Genomic DNA, 27,772 nt, shown 5'->3' with positions numbered 1-27,772 from the left:
GACCAAATAATCTAAATTCTCATATACAGTATTTGATCCTGACATGATATTTGCCTGCCTAGTTTCACTATGGAGGACACTTCCACTTCGGGGGGAGAAATCAAGACTGAAAAGTAGAAAGGGATTAGCAGAAACAAGGAGACTGCTATCTATATCCAGCTCCTCCTTCTTTATCTAAGAAGAAGTGAGGAAGGAACGCCCCAGACCCTGCCTATATTCAGAGAGTCAACTCTGCTTCATCTTCCTCTCCAGAGACAGGAGAAGCAGATTTTGTAACAATTCCAACTTTGACATTTTGGTCTTAAGTCAGCGAGATATTTTTAAACACCTGCTTTGTGAATAGAATTATGTTGCTGGTTCCCCAGAACTTTGACGTGAAATGTAAGAACCCCTTCTCCAGCAAGAAAACATTTAAGAAAGACACATAATATTCAGGAAGGTGGCAGGATTCAAGAACAAAATCGAAGTTCTCTACTGCTGCAGTAAATATCTGGTTGGTTCAGACTGCACAACTGGTGTATGCAACATTAGTGATTTAACAATACTGCAAGGAAAGAGTCTACCTTGCTGCTGTGCTCGTGCCAGTAAGTATAAAACTGTCCTCTTCCTATCTGGTCAGGGAATCCAGATGTGTAAATGCCAGATGGGGTCTACTGTAGACAACAAGTCTCCTCCTAGCTCCAATTAAACTTTATTCCTTTTCTTTATTTTGATGTAAACACATTTTATTCTCGCTTCATGTTCCTATGGTGATTTGAAGAGAAGGCAGTAATCTGATTGAAAATAGAACTTGTAATATTTCCTATTCCATGCTGAGAAGGATGAAAGCTCTTAAGTTCTTGAAGGCATCTCTCAAACATAATTAATAAATCTATTCTGGCCAGGACAGCAAGATTTAATCTCCAAGTAGCAAAGGTCAGTTTACAGCAGGTGGGAAGCGGAGATAAGAAGACAGGGCTGTCGACTGCAGAGGGAGTTTGTGAGAGAAAATAGCTGGAAACAAATAGGAAACCATAAAATATAAATCCATCCTTGGAGTGCAAATATGTGAATGGAAAAAGAAAGTATAATCCCTTTAATAGGCACAGTTCTTGCCAAATATCCATAATTTTGGATGGCTGCAAGAGTCTGCAATTTGGGTGGGAAAAAAAAGCATGTATAACCTTGACCCCCATGCTGAGCTCAATCTATTGCATCTGCATGATTTTCCCCAAACAAATCCATCATCTGCCCTGCTGGAGCACGCTGCTGCACAATGCTGAGAAGTACAGTGGAGAGCCAAGAAGAGTTATTAAGATGGAGGTTCCCAGTTGTTTTTTTGTTGGTTTGGGGTTTTGTTTTGTTTTTTTACATTATAGAAGATTTAGGATCTCCCTTCACTCTTAAGCTATAAGGGAAGGAGGCTGCTGTAAGCGCCTCTGCAGAGTGATGTGAGGGATATCAGCGTGATACGTCCCTTGAGAACCAAACCCATCAACTGCAATAACTGAAAGTACAGGAGGCGTCTCCAGCTAACAGGGAGGGATCTGCAGTCAGTGAACAGGTCATTTTGGTTGTTTCTCTGGATCTATGAATGATTAAGGAAGATTGAGACACTTTTTTTACTGATAGGCTTATTTTGTCCTTGTGCCTCTGCTGACTGGAAGGCATCCAGTGAATATCAACACTTTTTTTTAGCAGCATTAGGTTAAAGATGGAGAAGCTAAAGCCACATTGACAGAAAAATTAGCTACCTAATTTTCATACATTCTCCTTAAAAACTATTGTGCGGCTGACTCCAGAAAGATTAAAAACCTGTGGGGAAGGACCTCAACATGGTACAAGGTTATATGTGATGCACTCCCCCCCAACATGTTTCAGATTATAGCATGTTACAGATTTGAAATATATAAATGGAAAAGAAAATAAATACTAAAATTAAAAATCTTGCTCTATCATGTTAGTCCAACCCTATGTAAAAATCTTACTGACTCTTAAAGAGACTGGACAGAATTCAGTACCTGAGAAGCAAATAACATATCTAGGTTTTCACTTCTTTTTTGTAAGTAAGTGAAATGTCCCTTCCAGTACATTTAAAGTAAAATGTAACTATAAAAGAAGCCACATTTTCAATGACAACCCAGTAGTACTTAAATACAATAATGAACAGCACATGAGAACCTCAGGATGGCTTAGGACAACGTGGACTCCCAAGTCATACACACCAACTTTCAGAACACAACCAGAGGGAGAAAGTTTTGGAAAAAGATACATTTTTCTCACTGGGAAGCTTACGCTCAAATAATAATCTGTTCCCATTAAGTCAATGTTTTTTTGCTTCTGACTTGAATAGGAATATGATTAAAAGGACTACATCGAAGGAATAGATGAAATCCTGATTAAAAACTGTTTTACTCAAACCTCTTTGCAATAAAAAACTCTCAAACCAGAAAATAAACGTTCTCACAGCACAATGGTTTCAAAAGGGAATGTAAAAAATAAATTTATATAAACTCCATCACTGTATTATATAAGTGCCCTGTATGGCACTATAGACTACTAGTGCAACGCCATTATTTTTATAGAAAAACTGTATTTTAAATTAAATTTGTTTTCAAACACTTGATTTTTCAGGTATATAACTTAAATTTGCCACATGTAATACTTTAAAAAAAAAAATCTTACCATGGCCATAAATTATTTAGCATGACTTTTTTGATGTTAAGCTTTCTAGTTCAGTCAAATAACTTACTGAAGTTGTCATATGCTACTATGGTGTCAAATTCTGCCCCAAGATCTGCACAGGCATATGCCTAAAAAATTGAACTGCTAAGTCTGACAGTTTGAAAACTGGATGGTATGCTTGCAGCCTGAATTAATTCCCCAGAACACATGTATGTGACTGTAGATCCCTCTGTGTCAAGTTGTTGGATTTTTTTTTTAGAGGAGTTTAAGCCCAGGTAAGGAATGATTAGCATGTAATTAGCTGAAAAGCCACAGATCTTCAGGCAATCTAGTAAGCATGAATTACTGCCAGCCCTTAGCTAAAACAGCTTGTACAAAAGTCTGTGTGCTGCAGATACGTAACCAATAGGAAATAGTTGTCTGATTGCATGAATTTTACACACCTTCCAGCTTTCTAATTGATCCGAATGCTATGTCTAGTGCTCAGAGGCATCTTTCCGTAAAAGACTTATGATCCACAGAAGAAAGGATTTCACTCATTCATCTGATTTTACACGTTTGGTAGATTACCAAACAATCACATTCTTCATTAATTAATCATGCTAGATATGATACGTTCGCCATCTCTATGAACAGGTGCATTCTTATTACAACTACAGTTGGAAATAAATGTCGTAGCTGGCCTGTGGCTTGTTTTGAGTTTCCAGCAGCAGTATGTTTCTTGGAGATAGACTGAGCCTCACTGTAATTTTCTACAAACCATTATCAGGCCAAAGGGCCACAGGAAAACATATTCTTACCAGTTTGAAGGAAACCTAACCACTTTTCGACCATCAGGTGACACTGAATTAGATCCCTTTTTGTCCCTCAATCAGTATGCATGTAAGTAACTCAAAATTAATGGGAATACTTGTGTGAGTAAAAGCATCCATAGGATTATGTGACTGTAGGATTAGACCATACGTAAAAACAATGGCTTTGGTAACATGTCAATATATTTACTAGTACATACTTTCACATAGTAAATTCAATATCTAGACTATCACATACGAGCTATAAATTCTGTTTATAAAAGCAATGTGATATGGGCACATTTAAAGTGTGGCGAAAGTACTTCGAAACATACTCAAAGATTCAAGAGAAAACGCATAATTTGTTTTTCTCTTAGATATAACATGCAAAATAAAAATCTACCTTTAAATTTTGGAATTACTTGAATACAGAACAGAATTCCTACTGAACACCAATATAAATGCAAGGGAAATGGAAAACAAATGGGTAGCAGAACATTACAAAAGCAAAAAGGGCACAGTACAGGTAATCACAAACTGATATCATTTAATATTATCATGCTAGAGAAAGGAGTAGGTTTACTAACTTACCCTCATCTTTGCACATGCATCCTGTGTTGACTCTGTGCCTCTTAACTCTTTTACCAGCATAGAACCTAAATACTAAAATAAAAAACCATTAAACTTAATTTAACTAAAATTCCAGAACAGACAAACATCTGCAGAAATGCACTGAAAATGCCTAAAAAACCCATAGTGGTAGCAGTCAACTTAATATATTGCTTTAGAGTTTTTTTTACTCTGCAGTTCTCTGATAAATCACTTACACCAGTGTGTTAATCAACCTATGAAACAGGAATGCACAGCAACAAGTGTATTGAATCAGACGGAGCCCTTTGAAACGGTATCTGAAAGTCTTCTAGCTTATCACCTCAGTCACTCAAATGACAAGCAAATACTACAGATTCCATTTTAAAAAAGCCATTTGATTAAAAAATGGGGAATCTGCTTTTTTTAGCTGCCATCTGCCCAACTCATATCGCTATGTGTGCAATCACGTGGACGTGAAGGCCAGCAGCGATGTTAACCTCTGTGTACACAATCTGTAACTAATTTATGTGCAAATAGCAGAGCCCGATGTCAGCAAACAGAGGAAATAAATCTGAACTGAAAACTGGTTCAAACCATTATTTCTTCCTAAGAAAAGGCTGACCCTGAACGATTATTTTGAAGCCTTTACTGATCTGAAGGAGGGCTGGGTGAGAAGAAGCAGCAGGGAGCTGGTGCTGGGTCCTGGCTCTGCTCGCTGAAAGCCGCCGTGCTCTCGGAGGAGCCCGCTCATCTCCGAGGATACACAAGGCAGCGAGTGCCTCACTGACACATCCCCTTCCCTACCGGCCTCTTCCTCGCTATGCCACTTGCTGGCACGTGCAGTCTGAGCCCTCGCGTACCCCGAGAGCAGGCGGCGAGCAGCCCTGTTACTGCTGACAGGGCTGCGCGGGAGCCGCGCTCTGCGTTTCTCCTAGAGACGCTACAGGCGTGCGCATTTGTGGATGTGCACAGGTTCATAGAGCTCTCTGCAAACGGGATGCTTCTGTATTTCTGTACGGTGTCACATGCCAGTCTGGCTTAACTGGGAAAAGAGGACAGCAAGCCACCCCTGCTCTTCTCCTCCCCAGGCAGAGAGCTGTCTCTCTTTGCATTCTCACTGCAGCGCAATGCCGCGGCTTCTCTTAAGGCTTCAGCCCTAAGAGAGCAGCAGAGGAGTTGAAGAGAAGTCATGCCACCGGTGAGAACAGGAGCCTCTTCCTCGGGGATGCTGGAGCCCACCACTGCTGCCTGAGCCCTTTCATTCTACCACACTGACTCCCCTTGAAAACAGCCCAAGCTGAGCCAACCAGACAGTGAACCAGCTTCATCTTAAACAAGAACCTATCAAAAATAACTTCATTTACAGCTAAACGCAAGCTGGAGCTGAACAGAAAGTGTACTGGTTCAGCTCTCTGGTCTCCTGATCTAAACGGAGATATTTCTTGAAAACAGCCCAAGCTGAGCCAACCAGACAGTGAACCAGCTTCATCTTAAACAAGAACCTATCAAAAATAACTTCATTTACAGCTAAACGCAAGCTGGAGCTGAACAGAAAGTGTACTGGTTCAGCTCTCTGGTCTCCTGATCTAAACGGAGATATTTCCTTTAAAGCCTTCAGTTCACACTGTGTACCGCAGGAGTCTCTGACCTGCAAGAAAATGCATAAATATTTCAACGTAGACAGTAGCCAACACGGTGATTAGTGAGAAACGCTTTACAGGGCATTATAAATGGAAGGGTGAGCAACACCAACACTACCAGATAAGCACAAGCAGAAAGGAACGAATGAAGGGCATTCCTGGGGGCCTGCAGATGTGAAAGATTCATAAACCAAGCAGCTGCGAGTCCAGCTGGGGGCTCGATGCTGACATGAATAGGGCTTTGGGCACTAATTTGATGGGACGGCTTGAGATTGCCCTTGCAGAAGAACAACAAATTTAAAGCAAGCTCTGAAATTAGAAAATTAAATAAAAGCATATTCAGTTGAATTGTATCTTTCTCCGGATCCTGCTGTCTGACAGTTTTGGCATCCTTAGCCTTCTCTGGGAAGGATGCAATAAATTTCTTCAATTTTTTAATTTTATTATTTTTTTATAGACTATGGTACAACAAATTGTTATTTCCTTGAAAGCTACCAGTTGGTCAGGCACCAGGGAAAAAAAGCAGTGCTTCTGAGCTCAGGGCAGAACAAGAGAAAGAAAGAGAAGAGACAGGCAGCTCCTGTCCCATCTGCACAACAGCAAAAAGCCTCAGCTGCAGGCATTCAGAAATGCTTCCCATGGTGGACTGTGGAATAGACAAACAAATCACAGAAGTACTGTCCAATTTAGCTGTCAGAAAAATCTGAAATTCTAGGAGGGTTTTGCTTTCCTTTGACTTGCTGTACTTTTGGAAATGTTCCTTCTCAAACACCCAGAGCATGCAGGAGCAACACAGAGAACATCCAACAGTTCAACTGAGTGATGTGACATACAACGAAAGCTGCCCTTGTTATAACTTCCAAGCCAGGGTTTTACTCCATAAGGCTGAGGTCATTACGGCTCAGGGAGCCGAGACAGTGCAGTGATGCACAATCCTTAATTAATCAACAATAACTTGGATATTTTGATTTGGTGATTCCTTAATCACCAGGAACTTGGATATTCCTGGTCATCCCAACTTCATTTCTTTAATGATCCACATGCCTTCCAATCTACTACAAAATTACATCTGATTACGAATTTACTGCTGGATCAAGTAATGAGATAAGAGGCAGTCTTGAGATAAACCTGTTCACTTCACTGAAAACTATGAAAAATATTTAAAGAAGTAGAAGTCACTGAGCTTCCTTTTCGATTTGAGGTGCTGCATAGAAGAGATGCAAGACCGAGAGCAGGAGAGGTGGACCTTGACTGTGACTTGCTGAGGAAGGCAGAGGTTCAAGTTCCTGTCCAAGGACAATCACTGCATTCATGGCAGTTTCTACCCCACGAAGGTCTGATGGAAGGTACAGACATGCTCAAGGCCTGTGACACCCCTTCTGCCCTTCCTCAGTGGGAGCCACACTCTTGTCTCGCCTGCGCTTGGTCTCTAATTCCTACCTTTCTGGATATGCTTTAAATCAGATCCAGCAGCCCCCAACTCTCCCCCAAAATGCTCCAGTGTTTGGTGAACAGAGCATTATCCTAAAAAGGAGTGAGGAGTCAAGCTCCTTCAGGTGAAGAGGATCTAAACCCCATGCCCTGGACAAGCGGTTAACCCCCAGCTATCATGCTAAAGGCACTACAACTACTGAGCCCCTTTCCTTTGTAAAATAAGTCAGCCTTGTTTCATTTGGTGGCCACCTCCAAACACGGTGGTCTGGGAAGCACCTTCAGCAACTTTAACAGTGTTTTCCAGCAAAGTCGGAAGGGGAGATGTCAGAGTTTAAACAGGTGGGCTGAGGCACCCCTTCACCTCCCCAGAAGCACGAGCCACCCCGTCCTGTTGATGGGGAACTCAAGGCTTCAGAAAAGTGTTTTTCATTTAAAACCCAAAGTCTTCCAATATGACTTTCTGTACTTCAGGAGACCTTCCTCTCCTTCACAAGCATTTATAACAGCCAAAGAACACTAATTGTCTTTAGCTGTAGAGGGAAGCTCCGTTTCTCCAGGGATGGGAAGTGGGAATCAGTTACAGCTATCAGGAGGTAAAAATAAACACTCCCTGCCCTGAAGGAACTGACTGCTACTGGTACTTCGAGTAGTCATCAGTTTGGGAGAGGTCTGAATGTGCCCTTGTCCCACGGATGGAAAACACTGCTTCAGGACCCTGATCTCCACCTTCCTCAGCTCCCTTCCCCCAAACCAGCTGTACAAAATTCAGGCAAGGCAATACTTACTTTAACTACTGTGCACACAGCATTAAGGTAGGCATGAGGATCCCATATTATGTTTTATTATTTTTCCATAAGTACTAGACAGGGATTTGTGACAGATGAGAAGTAGGGCTGTTTGCTCTCACTGTCACTTCTACAGCACTTAGCCACTTATTCATAATGTCATTTCTCTTAACACTGTTGCTACATGGACTGCAATATATCACAAAATTCATAGCAAAAAGTACTGTGCATCCTTGTTTCTCATTTATTACAATTACAGTATTTCAGAGGAAGTGGCATGTCTCATTAAAAGTGACTGAAAAAATATTATAAATTAAAAAAACAACAGTCTATCAAAATCTAAGATTAATATATCTACCCCAAATCAAACCAATAATTTATCAACACTTACAAATGCTTTATAATCACATGACTGGAAGATGAGTTTCTCTGGATGATGCTGCCAATATTGCACAGGCGTTGATGCTGTGGCTTCATTTGGAGGTCGCAAGGTAATTGAAGGCTCTCCCCAGTCTCCTGTCTGAAAATCACAGTTCGAGATGTAAGAGAGGTTGCAGGCAAATTCGCTATAACGTAGCCCTCCATTGTGCTCAATTAACAATAATTTATTTTTTACACTTAGAGCCATGTTACTAAAATAAGTAAATACAGCTCCTACAACATTCTTCATGATTTAATTTATAATCCAAAGTCATCTACTGTAGTGTTTAATGAGACTTTAATTAAATCTATTTGCTTTGAGAATAAAATCATTAAGCACCGGAAATGTTCCTTAAAAATAACTGTTTACAATACATATATGAGGATGAGAGCACTTGAAAAAAAATCATGAGATGCACAAAAATGCCATTCACAAATTCCACTGCGTGTTTTACAAGCTTCTCTACAGAGTTAATAAGTCTTCCATTATCCAGCACATATAATCGCTAACTAACTTTCCTAAACGGCTAAATAACTGGGACTTTGCTTTGATCTGAAGACTTATACACTCTTCAAACATATGAGGCATTCTTTAATCTCTTCACGAGTATTTACTTTGATCACCCTCTCTTGATGTCTCGTTGTAGAGTTACTAACATTGCCCTTCCACATCCATCAGTCTCACTGATATTGGTGATCGCCCTCCTGAGCTGTCATCTCCCCTCTTTCCTCAAAGCCCTCAGAGAACATGGGTAGGATGGCAGTTTGCTGCCAAATCCCTTCACAGGACACTCTTCTCTCTTCCAAAAAGAGCCAACGCAGGCATCGGTACAGGAACACCCCCAGCACAGCAGTGCTGGTCTGGGTCTCACCTGCCGTTGTGTACTTTTGGACACGGCTTTACTGGACCTCGACTGAGCTCTGGGCTTTTGGGGGCTCCTTCCACCTTGCAGGCCCATGCAAAAAAAAAAATCATTATTTTGAGGTTATTTATTTTTTTAACTGTGATCTCTCTTACTTTTGGTTCACATGTGCCCGCACTGCCCATGTCCTCGACACCAGGGTCACTGCCAAATCAGCGTGAGCTCACTCTAACTGAAAAAGACCCATGGATGGATCCTTCTCCTCTTCCCAAGCCCTCTTGCCCCACTTCTCCCCTACTCTGTCTGGTCTGATCTGTCTCTGACTTCCCCTCTCTTGCCCACTCTGTCTTTTGGGGATCAGATTTCTCCTTCCTGATTCTCCTTCCTCCCCTGCTTGCTCTCTCTCAAACTATTTTACACTCACCTATATGATTATTTCAGTTTGGATTATGCTACTTCTTTCTTTACCTGCACTTATCTCTGTGTATTTTCCATGCATGTCATACTGTTTAAAATACGTGTGGAAGCTGGCAAGGAATTGTCACCAGCATTTCACACAGAATATGGCTAGAAGTTAAGACTTTTAAAGCAAAAAGAAGTTAAGCATCAAAAACACATGAAAAAATTCTTATCAAAGACATTCAAAAGTCTGGCAAACTATCACATCCTACTAATTAAATCAGGACAGAGTAAACAAAACAAGTACATCATTTTCATGTGTCACAAAATAATGAAATGACACACATTTGCACAACTCTGCAATGAAAAGCAAGAGATAAATCTGGAAACATCAACATTATGCTGCCGATATGGTAACTTCAAGCAAGTGAACATCATAAAACAAGTCGAACCTAGTTCATCTTGGCACTATTAGCACATCTACAAATTATACAGTACTGTAATTTCTGTTTTGCCTAGTTAAGTTGCCTATATGCTATGGATATGACTGCAACCTCAAATTTTGAAAGGAAAGCAGCAGGAGCAATTGTTCCAATTTTTGGCATTCTGTATCCACAGAAATGAATCCTTCTGACCACTAATGTATAAAAACCTTCTATCATATTTAATCTGAAGTGGGAATTTGATTTTTCTAGGAAGGAATTCTCCTTATAAAATAAGGTTTCAATCATATTACAAGGGGTAAGGATCCACGTCCTTATTAATGGAGTTTGTATGTAACTACAAGAGAAGATGGATTGCACCCATCACAAATTCTCACAGTGTGCTCAACTGTCTCTTATGAGCTGTTCAAGGCCATAGCTAACAGACCACTTGAAATACTCCTTTTTTTTTTTTTTTTTTTTTCCTAATAAAGATACATTCCTGCATGTTCTATGTGAGGAAGCAGATCTCGGGAGGTACATCCTATCCATTTAGCAAAAGGTTACTATGATGGAACAGGAGTAAATCCAGGACAGAGAAGCTATAAAAGTACATCTTTTGACCACTGGTCTTTCCACTGAGAAAGCATGGGGATGGCCATGAATTTTTATGGAGTAAGTGACCCTGGGTAGTGCTCCAAACCCTTTTGCTGCGCTGGTCTGCAGGTGACTTTCCTCGCATGCAGAAAATGGACAGTACTGACAAATTAAGCAGGGTACATAAGGAATGAAATGAGCACATCATTTTACAGTTTGACTCCCTTTTGCATGAAAGATTAAAAAAAATGGAGAATCACATTGTTTCTGTCTGCAAATGAAGGGCAGTTAACAAGAGGAACAGTGATTACCGCTCATATTGGTTCAGTTTTATAAAGGAGCTAGGAAGCAATAATCACGAGGAAATGAGAAATAATCTTCAACCAGGCTAATAAAGCTAGACCCCTAGACAGGGACTGTGTGGAGACCATTTGTTTGTATCCATTAATTGCTCTATAAATATATACAATCATCCTAGTACCTACTCCTTTTAAATTAGACAAACCAGAATTAACCAGATTGCTGCACATGTCTCTAGGATGATCTAAGCATGCAATACAGCTGAGGTTAAGGGAATGCAGAGATACAGGATTTCTGCTGTTCCTGACAGACCACTGCACCTGAAGACCTTTCATGTATTTCAGTGTGTGTTGTAGAGGGAGCAGCTACTAAGAAAAGCTGCATAAAATGAAACATCATAAGGTATAAATTATTATGATGGATGAAGAAGACATGTTATACATAGTCATAAAATTTTCTTTTGTAACTGTATTGTAAGTGGTTTTTTAATATTCAGCAGAAGTGGCTTCTGGTCTCCTTTCCTCTTTTTTCTTACCAAACTCCTTAGATTTTTAAACCATACTATCGCTAGTATTCATTACCTATGTAGACTGAGTCGTACCAGGGTAGTCTCCAAAGCCCAGATCCATGAAGATGTTTAGAGGTGTAATTCCTATTACATATTCCACATGCAATTTCCTTTCCTTCCTTTTTTAAAGGGAAAAAAGGCTTTTAAACAAGATTTAGACAGCTAAATACTTTCATAAATCTGGGCCTAAAACCTCTACAGGAAGAAAAGGTGCTCCTCAGCTGACTGACTCTAGTCAGATACTGAAATTCTGAGATTTAGGATGTGATGATGGCAATTAACTTCAGGTAAAATACAAAGTAGGAACATCTTTGACCTAGAGAAGACTTGAAATGACAAGTCTCAAGTCTGAGGTAGAAAAATATGAATTACTAGTTGTTATAAATCTGAGGAATTGGTGTGGAACAACTCATGGGTGATGTATTGAGATTCAGGACCTTCATGAGCACCTAAACCACTTCCAAGTAGTATAGAAAAGTTTGCAAATTGCCGTGAAGGACCAGCTATGATGTTTGATTTCATTTTTAAAATAGATATGATAGGATAAGGATTTTCTGGTTTGAATATTTAATTTGCAATTATAAGAAATAATCAAACATTTAAGCTTATGTATGTTTTATGACACAATATACGTATGGAGATTTTTATCTCTCTGATGAAGTAGAAAGGCAAGAGATAATTTATTCCTCATCTAACTTTACAGCTCATCAGACAGCTGTGCAATTTATCACATGGTTTTCGCTGTACTGCCTGCATTTTAGTATTCTAACCTCCCCATGCCTTTAACCAGTGCCTTTCCTCTCTGGCCTCAGTCACCTTGAGAAAGAAGATTTTTTTGCTCCACATTTTGCAGATAAAGAATTTACAACCACAAAACCATCTCAAGTCAGGTGCCAGAGTGGTAAAGATTCAATCCTTTTACAGTGACAACTTTTAACCATAAAGGTCATAGCCTTAAAGACCAGTATCTCATGCTCTTGCAGTGCTTCATAACCCTGAAAATGGGCAGGTGTGTACTTCTCAGTGCTCTAGAAAGGGTCAGATGCTTGATGTCAAATGAGCTACAGAAGCAGATTACCGCTATTAGGTAATTTTTTACAATCATTGCACATTTTTCTATCTCATCCCATTCTCTGAGAACTGTATCTGACTCACATTAAAGGCACCTGGATGCAGAAGCAGTCACAGGTAAGAAGTAATCTCAATACAACTTCTACAAAATCTAACACCTGCCTCATCTTTTTATAAAAATGTCAAGTTAAAAACCCTTCATGCTGGGGGAGGAGGGGGGGGAAGGGACTGGTTTCAAGTGGCTTGAATGTAGTCATTTTTAACAAGGACCATGTGTTACAACTTTTCACCTGTTAAAGCCTCATGCCTAGTTACGGTAACATGCATTAGTCACCATGACAACAATAAATTTGAGCACACATAGATAGAACGCTTCTGGCTGAAAAATTAATGATTTTCTCACTGTAAGAATTTTCGGTGGACCAGCCAAATCCTCATTATTTGCTTACGTTTTAATTCCTAAAGCGAGAGAAATTTTTTTAGCTCCTTATATCTGGCATTTGAAATAATGGAAACAGGTTCGTGGCATATTTACATTTTAAAAGCTTCTAAAGCTCGGTAGCCAAAATGGCCCTCTCTGGCAGAAATGCTCCGAGGAGGCAGTTGTATGACAGGAATTAGGAGAAATCTACAGCTCCTCTGAAATACTAGGCTTAGTGAAACCTGAACGACTGGCTGTCATCCATACCACGCTGCAATACGGATCACCATGTTTGCTCTCATGGGCACAGCACGTGTGCCTCTGTCCCAGAAGTGATGAAAATTCAGAGCACCGTCAGCGTTACCTCTAATTCCCCAAAAGTGCCTCTGCAAACACGGCGTGCTCCTCCGCTAGGCAAAGCCTACAGATTAACACAGAAAGGGCAGCACAACACATTGGGGGGGGTGAAACTGTGCAAACCGAGGTGTTTACACGGTTTCTCGCTTTGGAAAAGTGAGCAAACAAAAACATCAGGAACAGAAGTCAAAGCTCCCCCCAAGCGAGACTGCTGCTGGCAATCCCCCCCGTCCTGTATGTACACCATACAGCCAACAGATGCTAACCACATGGCACGATACACCAATGCGCGCACACAGAGTCCCCAAAGAGGGCGGACAAGTTACGAACTTTTGTTTGTCATTTCAGCGACATGACACCCGTAGATAACACCACGGCAACAGACTGTACATCCATAGAGTGACAACATAGCCATTTATCACTGTATCTTACATTATGAACCTGATGAATCGATGAGAAAGGATATCCTGCATTCTGGTTGGTCCAGATCTCACAGACAGAGGACTGCTAATATAAACAGAAAACTACATCTCATCTTGTAAATATTAATGCACTGCAACTGCCAAAAGGCAAGAATAATTAAGAAAAGGCTTGCAATATCATTAAAGAAGGAAGTAAAACAGCTGTTAAAAGTAATTTTTTATTTATTTGCTGGCAAAATATTTTTGGACTGACTGGAAGGAAACATAGCTTATTCAGAGACTTTAGACGAGGTTTCAAACTGTGAGTACAAGAAAACAGTTTAGTCAGAAGTGCTGGTGATGTAAAGACATAAAGTTATGCAGGCTTATAAACAGCAAATGCAGAAAGCACAAGAAATATTGGTTACTTTCAGTTTTTGGCAGGGAATAAGTTTGAAGTCAACATCCCAATTAAGTTTTGAGATTTGAATCTCTCTCTCTGTTGGAGACTTCCACAGGGAGAGAGGAAGGGAAAAAATCTGGTAATACAGCCAACAGGAAAAATACGTTTTCTTTGTAACAATTACCAGGAAAGAATGCATTGCAATTAAGTGAAGCAGTTGCCCACCATCTCCTTCCAACAACGGTTCCTTTGCACACAAAGATACAGATAATATTACCTTTGGTATTGACCATGACCCCGCTGTCTAAATGAAAGGTTTCAGTCTACCTTCTATGTTATTGTACAGATAGTCTGTAGTAGCAAAGCAAAGTAAGCATACTGTAGCATCTCTAGCAAAAGCAACAGAACCAGGCAAGCATAGCATTCGCCAGCATCTTTTACATATTTCCTTGTTTGGACACTCATCAAGAAAGCATCTGTGACACCTCAGCAAAAGCTAAGATAACATTTTACAGTAGCCAGGCAACTAAAACAAAGCATCAGATGTAGGATCTGCCCACAGTATCTTCGGCAGGCAGCAACAAAAGGCAATAAACACACATCAAAAATGCAATTGCAGCATCCAGAATAGATAGCAATTAATATATCAGTATTTTAAGAACAGCAGGAATGTGCATTGCTGGTTCTTGTCAGCAGCAGCAGCAGCACCGATGCTCAAAACAATCCAAAGAAGTGCAAATCTTCTTAGAAATATGGCTCTTGCTCTTACCTTTTGTAGCCTGAAACCTGGCTGCCTGGCAGGTGACAGACTAGGTTATCGGTTCTGGTTACTGTCAGGGCAGGCTGGCATCCTCTGGACTGACTATCGAGCACTGCCAGACAGGCTGCTGGCTGCCTAATGTTGTTAATTGTCTCTTATTTCCTTCATGATTTGAAATGCATGCGCACACATCCCTTCCCCCAGCTTCAGTAATTCTTAAACTTCCCTGTATCTGGTTAATTTCTTCTCCCTCATCTTGTTTTCCAAGATATTTGCTTCTCCTTCGTGATGTGCAGGGCTCTAAATTTTGATAGCATTAGCTAATAAAAACTTCAACTTTGGTTCACCATCTTCTACCTCATCCTCTGCAACCTGCTACAGAACTGTCCTCCTCTGTGTGATGGACACACACTCTCAGTGCAAGGCCAGTAGCAAACACTGCTCCAGCTACTTCTGCTAGACATTAGAATTAGGACATTTCACTGGTTGGCACTAATGACCTTTTTTTCCGTGTGTCAAGCAAACTGACTTCTGGATGCTCCAGCCATGCCCATCACCGTGATGCGTACGTTTTTTTTGCCTGGAGGTATTCCTGAATGGGAATCCATGGCAGGAGGTTGTGCCTCTGCTTCGCAAGAGAAGAGTAAAAGAGAAGGCATTTCCGTGCCAGGTGCAGCATCCCCAAGCATCTGGTAATCAAGAAAACATACTGCAGGGCTATTTGGACACACGCACTGAGGTCCTGAAAGGAGGAAGGTAAAGCAGCATGGTACCGTATGCTAGCAGGCATCTTATTTCTCCCTGGCACTCGCAGTGCTGGCACGGGGTTGCCGTGATGCCATCATGTCGTACAGCCGGTTCTCACCATCTTGCTATTCTGGAGACAAAGGTGCATCCTTAAATCCTGTCCTTCCCGAGGACTTGCCCTTAGGGAGTGGTGCGGTGCCTCGGCCGGATCAGCCAGGAGCCGGTGCCTGTCCCCACGCAGCAGCGGCGTGCAGGGCAATCCCGGCAGAGCTGCTGCACTGACACAGCGATGCTGCGATAGCGGCCCTACCGTGCTGCAGCGTGCAAACGCAGAAATACACCAGATACATCTATCGGCTGCTTTGGTGCTAACTCAGGAACAGGTATCACGACAATCACGACACTGCAGTAAGTGCGTATGCAAGCTTTAAGTTGCTCCATTTAAAAAAAGGGCAGGAAATCAGTCCTTTCTTATCCATGCTGATGGTACCCACCCTGCCCCTCCCTCCCCAGCTCATCTCCTCCCAAACACAAACGCGGGGGTTAGCACCCTCCCCCCCCAAGAGTTAGGACCTCTCAATGTGATGCCCTTCTCTGACTGAGGGAATTCACACCTATGTATTTCACCTTCCTCTTTCACAGGTTAAAGCAGCAGAAGATAGGCTGTCTGCAACCCCTTCTATAAACGAAGGAAGCCCTTCTTATTATTTGTAATTCTTTCAAGAAAGAAGAGGGCATAAAAGCAGATGTCCGGAGTACTCACCTGCAAGAAACAAGTTCTGGGTCCAGGTCTCTGCTCCAAGGACCGTTCAAGTGAACTGACCCCATTACACTGACCTACCTCCAGAATTAAAGGTTTGGGGGATCTAGGCTTAAGCTAAATCATCTTTAAATACAGGTGACTGAATTTATTAAATCAGTAATACATCAAGCGGACCAGCAGAGACCGAGAATTTCCCATGACTGTATGAATGCCCAGGCAGAAGGGCAGCAGTACAAAACTCATTACTCAGTTCTGCACTCATTAATGTTTGAATGACTAAGGTACTGAAATGCAGTACAGAAGGAACATTAATTTCACAGAAGGTAATGAATTCAAATTCAGAAACCAACCTTTTCCTTGCACCACTGTAAAAATATTTAGCATTTACTATCTACATATTTTATGTCTTCAAAGTGCTGAAATTTTTTAATGAATTATGAAATCCCCAGGAGAAGTACTTAAAGTTGCATATGCTTGCACTGGAGAGGAAGGAACCAAGGAAAGGAAAAAGGTTAAGTGAGTATCTGAGGCCAGAAAATAGGCAGTAGGCGGGAGAATTGGGATTAGGCTTCAAACACTTGTAATTTTCAGCTCCCAAAACATATGCCTTCAAAAAGAAGGAAAGGAATTGAATCTGTGCATGCACCTCCACCATAATCAACACAAATACACTTGGGCACTTAATACCACTGACACAGAGGTTCTGTGAAAAAGAGTTTAACAAAGAACATTTTCTTAAGTAATAGGCTAAAGAGCAGCAACAAAATAGCATCAGCTATTGCCTGATTAGTATCAAACATGCGCTTATCTTATTCTTCCCAAAAGATAATGCTTACTAGTAATATTGCGACAAGACTCTGCTATCACAATGCTATTTTTGTGATAGCTATAGATGTCCCATGCATCAAAGATTTCCCTGCCCGGTCACCGTGGGACACACCTCTGACGGGCAGGAGGGGCAAAGGAAGGGGGAAAGGGAACAGCCGGCACTGCACAGCTCCTGCCTTCTGCTACCCAGGGTACAGGTTAACGGTGTGAGAGGGACGGAGGGAGGTGAGGCTCCGCGTTACCTGCTCTCCACTCATCCAGCTCCCTCCCCTTCCCAGCAATCACAGTTCTGATGTGGTCTCTTCATCACTTTATGATTGTGTTTTAAAAAAGAATTGTTTAAAGACATTTTAACTTCTCCTGTTAATCCTGCTTGATTTGAAGAAAATAGTTCACATAAGAAATAATATTTCTTACTGTTCTCGCTAACCCCCTCCACGACAGAAGACAATAGGGCGTAATTACTTCAGATGCCTGTAGTAAAGTCAGTAGCCAATCATGTTACAAAGTATCTGCATATTTCCATCTGCTTCAAGTCTTTCTAATTACTCCTATATTTACTGGAAAAGCTGTAGGACGGTACACATACAGGTCTTCAAGGTCGTGGGCTGTGTTAGAGACAACTTAGTGTTTCATAAGGTGAACAAAATTAGCTAAGGAGAACTCTAGGCTTCATCCCTATAGACAGGGAAGGCTTGGTTGATAATCTGAAGACAGAAAGTAACTGTACTGAAAGTGATCACAAACCAGTAATATACTGGTATATATGTATATACACACTGATATACTTTCTAAGGAGAGGAAAGCAACAGAAGAGAATACCTGGACAGCATATGCAGAAGAAGCAGGAGCTGGGTGGAAGGCAGTCCTGATGTATTCAGCACAGGTCAGCAAACTTCATTTGATGGCACTTTAGGAGGTGCTAAAGATTTACCTAAACTAGGAGCAATTACCTTCAGAGTGTCATAGAAGATACTGAAAGGACAAAGAAAGGCTAAAAGAATTTTTAAGATGGGAGAAAAGGAAGATTCAGAAAGTTATAGCCAGCCTAACTGCAGGGACCAGCAAGTTACTAGAAATGTTGTTTAAAAATCCAGTCAATATCCTCTGGTGCTAGCGGCCTATGGGACCTTCCAATGCTGCTCCCGGCCACCTGAAATAAACGCTTAGGAATATATGCATGTATGTGCATCTATCTATATCTATGTATATATTACTGAGAATAACAAAGAAAAAGCATAATATTGCCTGCCATGGGTTACCTGAGACAGCTTCTATGGGCCAAGAAAAAGTCAAGATGTTTATAATCAGGTTGTTCAGTATCAATCATCTCAGATCAAATTTCCTTCCTTTGTTGGAAAACTGGCTGACTGAAGCAGCAGCAGGGAGAAGCAGCACACCAGGACTCGGACACCAACTGCGTGACTCCTGATGTGACAACATACAGGACACATGCCCCATACACAAACTAGCCTGAGTCAAAATGCAGAGGTTGCACAAGAAGTTGAAATGCTCTTTTAGAGAATAATTACCGGTATTTAAGCACAACTGATGCTGAGGCAATCTGCAATGACCTGCTCCATGCCGTGGCTTGGAGGAGCGCTCAGGCTCTCTAGGGAGGATCCAGAAGTAAGGGACTTCCCAGAATGGGGTAAGAACTGAAAATGGATTTGATGAACTACAGAAATCAGTCAGATGAAATTCAGTAAAATAAGAGTATTCCTTGGGAATGTAAGATTAAATACACAAATAAAATAGCAAATAAATTAGCAGAGCGATTTAACAGGCAGGTGGGGAGCGGACACAAAAAAGATCTGGAAGTTTTAGTATACTCAAATTAAATACATCAGTCTTGCAAAAGAATAAGCAAATAAATTACAGGATAATTCAGGCTGCAAGGGAGCTCAGGAAGATTTCCATTCCAACCCCAGCTCAAAGCAGGAGCAGCTGTGAGATGGGACCAGGTTGCTCAGGGCTTCATTCAGTCAGGTCTTGAAAATCTCCAAGGACAGAGACTGGACAGCCTCTGTGAACAACCTGTGCCCCTGCCTGCCTCTCCTCATGGGGAGGAACTTTCTCTTGGCTCCTCTGGGCCTCGCTGCAGGGCTGACCCGTGGGAAACGGCTCCCGTCTCCTGGCACTGCAGCCCCAGCGAGGCGCCGGGGGAAGGAGAGAAACAGCGGCAAACCCCGCTCCCTCTGATGCACGTTATCTAGCAGTGACTCGCTAACTATAATTCAGTCTAGCTCCAGAAATGAGGAGAATTTTGGATCACATCCCAGAAAGATCACTCTTGGCATGGCGAACAATCTTTGAAGGTGCAACAGCTGAAAGAAACAAATGAAAATTGGATAATGGGGCTGTCTGGCCCCTTTTGTAATCGTCGCTCAGAGCCGTGGGAGAACAGTTGTGCCGTCTCAGTAGATGCTGCTTCCCTGAATGTTCCCAAAGCTCTGGGGAGAGCCTGTCTTACCGGCAGGAATAATCACAGATCCTCCTTCGAAAACGAGATCTTCAGAGATGGAGAGTGAAGTCTGAAATCAGTATTTCTTTTAGAGAAGCAGAAACTAGCAATAACACTTCTTGTTAGAATAAGTCTATATGTTTTGCATTGCTGTATTTCTTTTGCTTCTCCTGAAAACACTTCACATGAAGATTTCCGGAAAATCACCAGCCGTTTTGGAACAGCGTTCTGGCAGGCAGGCGGCGGGTGAGAGGTGTGAGCACACACTCCGGGTCAGTGCCCGCAGCCAGGTTTCACAAGAAGGTGCGTGCCACAGCCTGCACACCCCGCGAAGGGAGACGACCGGCCCAGCACCACTGACTGTCCCCTCCAGCCCCGCGGCAGGGCGAGAAGCAAAGCCTCCTCCCGCGCCAGGGTCGGTGCTGCAGGTCTCGCACACCTCCACCTCCTGCTTCAGGCAGGGCCGTACACCTTGCACGTTTTTCTCCGAAAAGACTAATAATGCAGCCGCGCTTCCCTCTCAACCGGCCGGCACCCTCTGTCACGCGACAGCGATCTTCTTTGATAGGCCCGCAGTCTTCATTTGACTTCCATCCAGCAACCCAGGATTTGGGTTCCCGCTGGGGAGGACCCACTGAGGGTCTTCCTAAGGATTTCCCAAGGCTACGGCTGCGCTGCCCGGCTCCTGGAAGGTCCAGCTTTACAGCCACAGCTCCGGCCCCGCCATCGGGGCTGAGCAGGCAAGCCTCTTCCGATGGACAACAGCCTTTCTGCTGGTGCTGCCGGAGCCTTTGAGCCTCGCACGGAGGACACAAGCCTCTGGACAAATACCACCAATAAAGATTATGAGGCTGTGGTCCCTGAACATTAGGTAACGGTATCTACATTTTAGTGAAAAATAACAACAAACCAACAACAAAAAAAAGCAGGCGCTTTCAGAAAAGCGCCCCAAACTCTAAGTACAACTTTTTTCCAGCAGCTCAAAAATGTAAATGTTAGATATTAAAATGCAGCTTTGACTCTGAAATATTCAAGTTTTCAGTAACAATAGTTTATTTGACAGTAGAAACCACCTCATCTTCTCCATTTTTCATACAATCCTCCTCCATTTTTCATACAGTCTTTCCAAGGTTGAGCTTCTAGCTCACAAGACTGAGTGTGAAAAACAGTAAATTAATAAAGAACATCTGTCCCCATCTTGAAAGAACATCTGTCCCCTTCTTGGTGTAGTATTTATGGCTTTAGTTTGGATCATTAATACCGAATATAGAAGCGGCTTCCTTAATTCCATATGCTGAAGCAGCATGTAGGTATGATCCACATCCCACGACTTTATTTCTAAAATGCTAGCTTCTGTAACATTCTTGAAAAAATTGTATCTTTCTATTCAGGCAGAAATTACTTAGATTTTTCACAATGTCTTTAACAGTTTACTTGTCCATTAAATACACAATACTCAAGGGATTTACAGATGAAACTTTGCTGAAATTTACAGTTCAAGATAGAGCCCTCTATGGCATTCATATCTGTCTGAATTAAAAAGGCAACTGTCAGTAACACCTATACCAGGCAATAAAAATAGATTCAGTTAAGCATTTTTCTTTTGATGTTAAATTGAAGGTCTTCATAGTTCAGTCATCCTTCCATATTAAAAATAAAAAGCACCTAAAAATATGAACCTTAGAGCATTTTGTTTGGGTTTTACATACTTGTCTTTAAAATGGCTGTCTGTTCACCCCCACAACATATACTATTTTATGCTTATAAAAAATGGAAGAAACCTTAGAAATAACAACAGAATGAAATAATCTAGACAACCGTATTTTTGTATTTATTGCTTCTTAAATCTACTAGTAAAGAATTCTGCTATTTCACTAGTAATTTCAACCATTGATAAAACCCATTGTTCATTGCTTCTTAGATTATCTCATTTTACACACCAGTATTCTCCTGGGCATATTTTCCTTCATTCACTGTAATCTTTAAATCCTTCCAAAGCAGAGCAGGAGACAGGAAAACAAACAGGAAACAAGCAAATAAAAAAAGTCATACTGTGGTTAAAAGTTAAAAAACTGAAGGTGGGTCTTATGAGGCAAGAGTTTTATTTTTGGCTCCTTCAAACTTTCAGTGTCATCTTAGCAAACCTGCAACATCCCTGTACCCCAGTTTTCTTAGCTGTACAATGGAAAAACATGATTTTAAACCACATAGCCCCACAGTGCACTGGAAATATGAACGCATTAGTATCCATGAAGTATTTGGAAGATATTATTGAGTTGAAGGTATTATTTCAGAAAGCAGCAAAATTATTTCACAATTTTCCTATAAACCTGCCTTCACGAATTCTGTCTCTTGTTTTTATTACACTTTTCTCCTATTGTAGATAAAGGATCTCTGGTACTAACTCCATTTAAATGACCGTCTCCTGCACATCAATCCTAATCCTGCAATGAATTATTATATCTCACAAAATAACATTACAAGGCAGAATCCCAACAATCGGGGTAGCTTTACTTCAAACGTACTACCCAGTCATTACAATGACCTTACATTTAACTTCCATTTTAGGAGAAAAAAAAAAAAAAAAAAAAAAAAAAAAAGAAAATAGTAAGAGCCCTCAGACCATGGGACCAAAGAACGCCAAAAGGCGTTCCAAAATAAGTCTGGGTTCAGTATCTTTGGGAAAGAACCTCTCCTGCCAGCCTTTGTGAATAATTTTTCCAACCCTCTGAGATCTTAAAAGGATTCTCTTCCTTCCATCACAGCCCACTGGGGTGCCCCCCATACGGGCCACAACTAGCTTTATCCTACCAGAAAGCTTACTCTGACTCACGACCAGTTTTTTCTCCCAGAGGCAGACACAGCCCGGAGCTTTCCCCGGAGCCCTGAAGAGGCATCCACGCACCGCCTCCCGAAGGGAGAGACCTCTCCCATCTCAGGGTGCAGCACGATGCCTGACCCAGCTGGGCTGCTGCAAGGAACGGCGTGGAGGCTTTCGGCTCGGGGCAGGATGCGGCACGCTGACCGCCGCGGCGACAGGTCTTACGGACCACGGTGGCTAAAAACACCCTATGTCATCGGCTGGAGCAATAAATAGCAACAGCCTCGGGGCTGGAAGCCTGGGACATGCTTGCAGCTAGTACCTAAAGCTTCTCTGCGGCCTGGAGAATTGCAAATCCTAAAGACCTGACATTTTAACTCGTGTATTTTAATGAACTTAGCTATGCTTCCTTCTAACCTCCAAAGCTCTTCCCTGCAAATATATATTTGCACCCCCGCCCCATGATTTCAAGGGTGAATGAAGAGCCCAATCCCTCCAATGGGACTCCTCCTATTGATTTTGGTTCCAAAGTCCTTAGGCTTTGCCTGTATGATTTCAATTCTATTTTAAAGGTTTAGGCAATCTTAAGAACAGCTTCAGCTATTTTAAACTACGTTAATTTGGTCATATTAATATACAGTTTGTAGGCTCAGAATTCAACATCCACAAAGATGATTCAGACTACTAAACCCTTTCTGGATTTTTTTTTTTTCCTTTTTAACTGGAAAACAAACCATCTCGCAACCTTCTGTATTACCTTTTTGGCAGTTGTGATTTATCCAACCAGACGTCAAAGACTTTCAGAGTTGGACAAACAACTGGAGAGCTGGATGACCAAACCTATTCCAGTGGGGAATCCAAATTGGTTAGACTCATTGTTTATATTAGGATTTTCCCCTCTCAGGTCACAAACAGTCTGCTAGGGAACTGTGAATGAAGGTACATGCTGGCCTTGAGACAAAACCACCCACATTAAGTAAATTTAAATCAGTGCTTCCTCCAGGAAACAAAGTGTTGTATTACTTACAAGCAGGTTTGATTATGGTTTAGATAATTGTTTAAACCCATTTAGCAGATCAAAGGCAAACAAATTTAAGCTGATGTGCTCACTTTTAACAAACACTGGTTGATATCTGATGCAAAGATCAACATGCTTGATGACTCCCATGTAAAAGTTTAGTGAAAACACAGGCCATAGTAAAGATGAAAACATCAGAGCTCACCATTTTCTCAAAATATCTTCAGATTTTAGATTTTAAATTGAGACTAAAAATAGTCTTAGATCCTAACATTTCTGAAATAAAATCAAGTTCATGAAAGCAATACCATGAATAAGCTCTCAATACCGTGTCGACCTCTCTCTTCAAGGCTATAAAAATACCTATTAATCTCATCGTCAAGAACATACCTAAAACCATTTAAAAAAATCACAGCTTCAAAGAAGTCTTTATGCACATCCGTCTACTATAGCATCCAGTAAACATGCAGATTCATAGAGCGGCATGCAAGCAGCCTAGCAAAGAAAGGGTTAAAACAAAGAATATCCTCAAAGCAATTCCAGTAATCCCTCTAGATCATTCTGCTTGTGAGAAGTATTCTAGCTGGAAAGCTGGACTGGTATCAGCTCAGAAGTTGTTGTTGATCTGACATAAGCCAAAGGAACCTGCAAACTGCAAGGAGGAAGTTGCTAGGTAAAAAAAAACAACCACGGAGCAGAAGGCTCATGTTAAGAATCAGTTAGACCTCCTTTGTCTTCCAGAAACAATTATTTTACCTTTAATTTCAAAGGGGCTTTGGGGGAAAAGATTGAAGGAAATATAGTTCATTTTAGCAAAGCACATATTGCAAAAAATAAATTTAAAAATCTATTTTTGGGCTAGAATGGTTGAAGAAATCCCTGATTAGCCTCTTAATGGGGTGAGTCCAATTTAGTGAGAATGATCACCAGAGGGAGTCATTGACTTTCCCATTAAAGTCAAAGGGAATTTTACATACATTAGGAGCGCAGAATTTGGGGGCACAGCTGAGAAAGACTCCAAACAGATTGGAGTTCAGGGACTAACACAAAACACTGTTTTATGGATTTCATCTGAATCCATTTTCCTCTTTGGAGTCCCAAAGGATGACTACTATATTCCACAGTGAAAGTTAGAGAGAAGGCACTGAAGTCATTCATTCAGTGGGTACATACTCCCACCAAAAAAAAAAAAAAAAAAAAAAATCCCAGCACTTAACTGGTTTTAAAGTGGTTTGGAGTGGTGTAAGTAGGTACTAAGTGCTCAGTTTTCTCTTTGGATATGCAACATACCACAGTCCTTCTGGAAAAGCCATTTTTAACAGTCCAAAGAAAATCTCCAGGTGCCATATATGAGAGTGTGTCATACCTCTTGGGAATACCAGAACTTCAAACAGGAAAAGAAAAGAGTGAAAAGGAGACAGCTAGTATGCTTTTCGGGGTTGGGTTGGGTTTGTTTGTTTTTTTTTTCTTCAATGTTAGTGACTAAAAGAGGAAGTGAGAATAGGGATTTGTGAACCAAGTGATAAAATGAACTAAGTAGACGAAGCAGCCTACTCAGCCATGAGCAAGTGTGTATTTCACGCTCGAACACCTAAATTTCACGACCTTCAAAGAAATATTTTCATGTTCAGGACTGGGCTTTTCCTTGCTGGACTTCAGCTCAATCTTGTTCTTGCCACAAAAGCCCAGCACTTTGGTTTGAAAACAAGCTCATTCACTAGGCAACTTTCCCCTTAATTCTGTACAATAACATTATACAGCAGCAAATTAGGAGATTAAAAAAAGGCAAGGAAACAGCCCCACCCAACCAAATGCAATTTCACTTCCCCAGAAATGTCCTCTGAACAAATGGAATTCAATTTGTTTCTGTGTGCCCAGGTAACGGCAGCACCTTGTTTTGCTTGTTTACTTAATTACTTCTTGTTCATGCAATTAGCTGAGAGATTGCAGCCTTTTGTTCATTATGTTAACCATAACACAGTTATTTGCATAGCTGTTTCCATTTTGAGGCTGAATTTTGGATAGAGGCTCTACTTTGGGCTGTGGCAGGCAGAGAACGGCTGGGAAGCCTCACGCAGAGCAGCATGCAGCAACCTGCTCCTTCATGGGGTGAGTCGCTCCGGGAACCACACTGGCTGCCCATCTGCTTCTGACAGCAAATCAAAGCCCCATTTCCAACACGTGCTGCAAAGACCTGGCTGTCTTTCATCGTACGTACCACCAAAAACCAGCTGAGTTCATCCTAAAGCATTTTCGCCAACAGGCTGCCCAAGCTTAACTTTACTGCCCTTTAGAATGGTACAAGACATCACTCTGGTCAACGTATGCTGGATTTAAAATTATCATTACTCTTACTGTGGTTGGGTGAAAACATTTAGAGAGGGAGGCTACTTTAGGCTTTCTTTCATGAACAGTTTGATTTAACATCCTGTTGAGTCTAGCACTGTTGCAATGCTCAAATGAGTTGTTGCGCAGTTAAATCTTGTTTTTTAAACACTCAAGATATATCCCCAGATCACAGAATTTAGCAGAATGCTGACCCTCTCCATTAATAAATGCAGCAATCACCAGCCCCCAAGTCCACTGAGCTGCTGGCAGTGAACTGATGTCAGCTTATTTTTATCTATATTGCTCAGAAATTGAGGAATCTGAACCTTCTTACAGCAACGAGAGACCGAGTCAGTGCCGGTGGGAGACTGCATGCTCTGGTGCGCAGGAGGCACCTTCATCTCAGCCTCCAGGCACCTAAACACTCCCAAAACTCTACCTCTCAGGAGAAACTGCACACCAACTTAGACTAGTTGAAATAGAGAGAACTGGAACAGACAGCTTGTAAAAATTGTCAATCTTTGTAGTTTACAATTCAGGCTTCATATATGACCCACAGCTATGGTTAGGATTAGTTCTGTAACAAATTGCAGCAAGGAACAGCCTTTTAATGGCATCGTTTTAACCCTACCTGTGCCATCTGCCTCTCCAGCTTTGACCGGGGAATGTCATCAAAGTAGTTTTCATTTCTTCTTCTCCTCGCATCGCCCTGCATGATAATGTGGGGAACGTCCAGGGAGCCACCAGTAGTGAAAGTGCTTTGGCTAAGTGATGGAGACAACTGAGGAGGAGTGTGGTTACCACTGGGTTCCTGGACAGAGAGGAGAAAAACGCAGTGTAAGAAGAACAGCGTATTGCTGACTTCAAACCACACATTTAAAAGTGTATTTGAATTATTCATACTAAAAAAATTAAGGAACAATTCCTGAAGTAGAGGTTGCTGTAGATGAACTTTTGAGATTTGCTACCTAAGGCACAGAACCCATGTGGAAGGAAAAATAATTCACTATTTACATGAACTAGTAGCAAATTCCCTCTCCGAAACCTCCTTGTGTAATATATGCTCCCTTCTAGGACTGCTAGAGAGATAAAACAGTGAGTTACTTCTTGTCAAGGCCCAAATAAAGCCATGATTTAGGGCTAGCTATTTGTAAGATGAAATACATTCTCACCACTTCTGAGCAGCCACTCTGAGCTGTGAAAGTGATTTGAAAGTGATTTGAACTCTAGCAACATCTCTTGCTGGAAAAAAGGAATGCACAAACGTTTACAAAATATAGACACTTTGTTTGCAGTTTTTATAGGTCTTGCAGAACATCCGTTTAACTTGAAGTACTGGATATCAGAAACAAGCTAAATAGCAATTCCTAGACTGCACGAAAGCATCAGAGTACAAATATTTTACCAGGCTTTTCTTGTAATCTGTGCTGAACTGTGACCTTGTATCAGTCAGTGTGCAAATACCACAGCGAATTGACACATGAACTCTATTCTAATAAGCATCTAAACACGTCCTCCTGATCATACATTTTACCGGGATCTGCCACCACACCGCTCACAGCCAGCCACCGTACGTATGTTTGGAAACACCTATTCTCATGCACATCACATCACTTGTTCAAACACCAGTTGCAAACACTGGTGCCCAGCTCCACCATCTGACACTCTCTTGGCGATGGCAATCAGCAGGAGCAGAGCTACAGCGTACTGGCCAGCCGCACCACCCCAGTCCGGGCTGCAAACCACTGTCACAGCAACTGGGTGGAGAAACGTGTTCCTCTCTCATGATGTAGGTTACTGGGCTCAATTTATCTGACACTAGAGATTTCTCTGATAGTAAGTTCTTTGGAGGCAGAACAAACCCGGGAGTGTGGTTGCACAGTGCAGACCTTGTCTAAATTACCTATTGCTGTAAT

At 41.5% G+C, this 27,772-nt stretch overlaps 1 protein-coding gene across 15 annotated transcripts in view; it reads right to left on the bottom strand.

Annotated features, from left to right (window-relative positions):
* The window catches only part of ANKS1B (ankyrin repeat and sterile alpha motif domain containing 1B), a 443,348-nt gene that overhangs the window by 21,606 nt on the left and 393,970 nt on the right, over nt 1-27,772 (bottom strand). For 11 of the 15 annotated variants that reach the window (XM_030002651.2, XM_030002653.2, XM_030002657.2 and 8 more), the window contains 4 exons: nt 26,488-26,667; nt 13,756-13,830; nt 8,297-8,425; nt 4,047-4,118 (listed from right to left, as the gene is read on the bottom strand). In XM_030002651.2, coding sequence (XP_029858511.1) covers nt 4,047-4,118; nt 8,297-8,425; nt 13,756-13,830; nt 26,488-26,667 — 456 coding nt within the window. The remainder of the gene's footprint in view (nt 1-4,046; nt 4,119-8,296; nt 8,426-13,755; nt 13,831-26,487; nt 26,668-27,772) is intronic. The other 4 variants (XM_030002652.2, XM_030002665.2, XM_030002654.2 and 1 more) reach the window with 2 other exon arrangements.

This window comes from Aquila chrysaetos, chromosome 26, assembly GCF_900496995.4.
Source record: "Aquila chrysaetos chrysaetos chromosome 26, bAquChr1.4, whole genome shotgun sequence".
Taxonomy (NCBI): Eukaryota; Metazoa; Chordata; class Aves; order Accipitriformes; family Accipitridae; genus Aquila; species Aquila chrysaetos.
The sequence above is the reverse complement of the archived record's forward strand: the minus strand, read 5'-3'. Positions and strand labels throughout refer to the sequence as shown.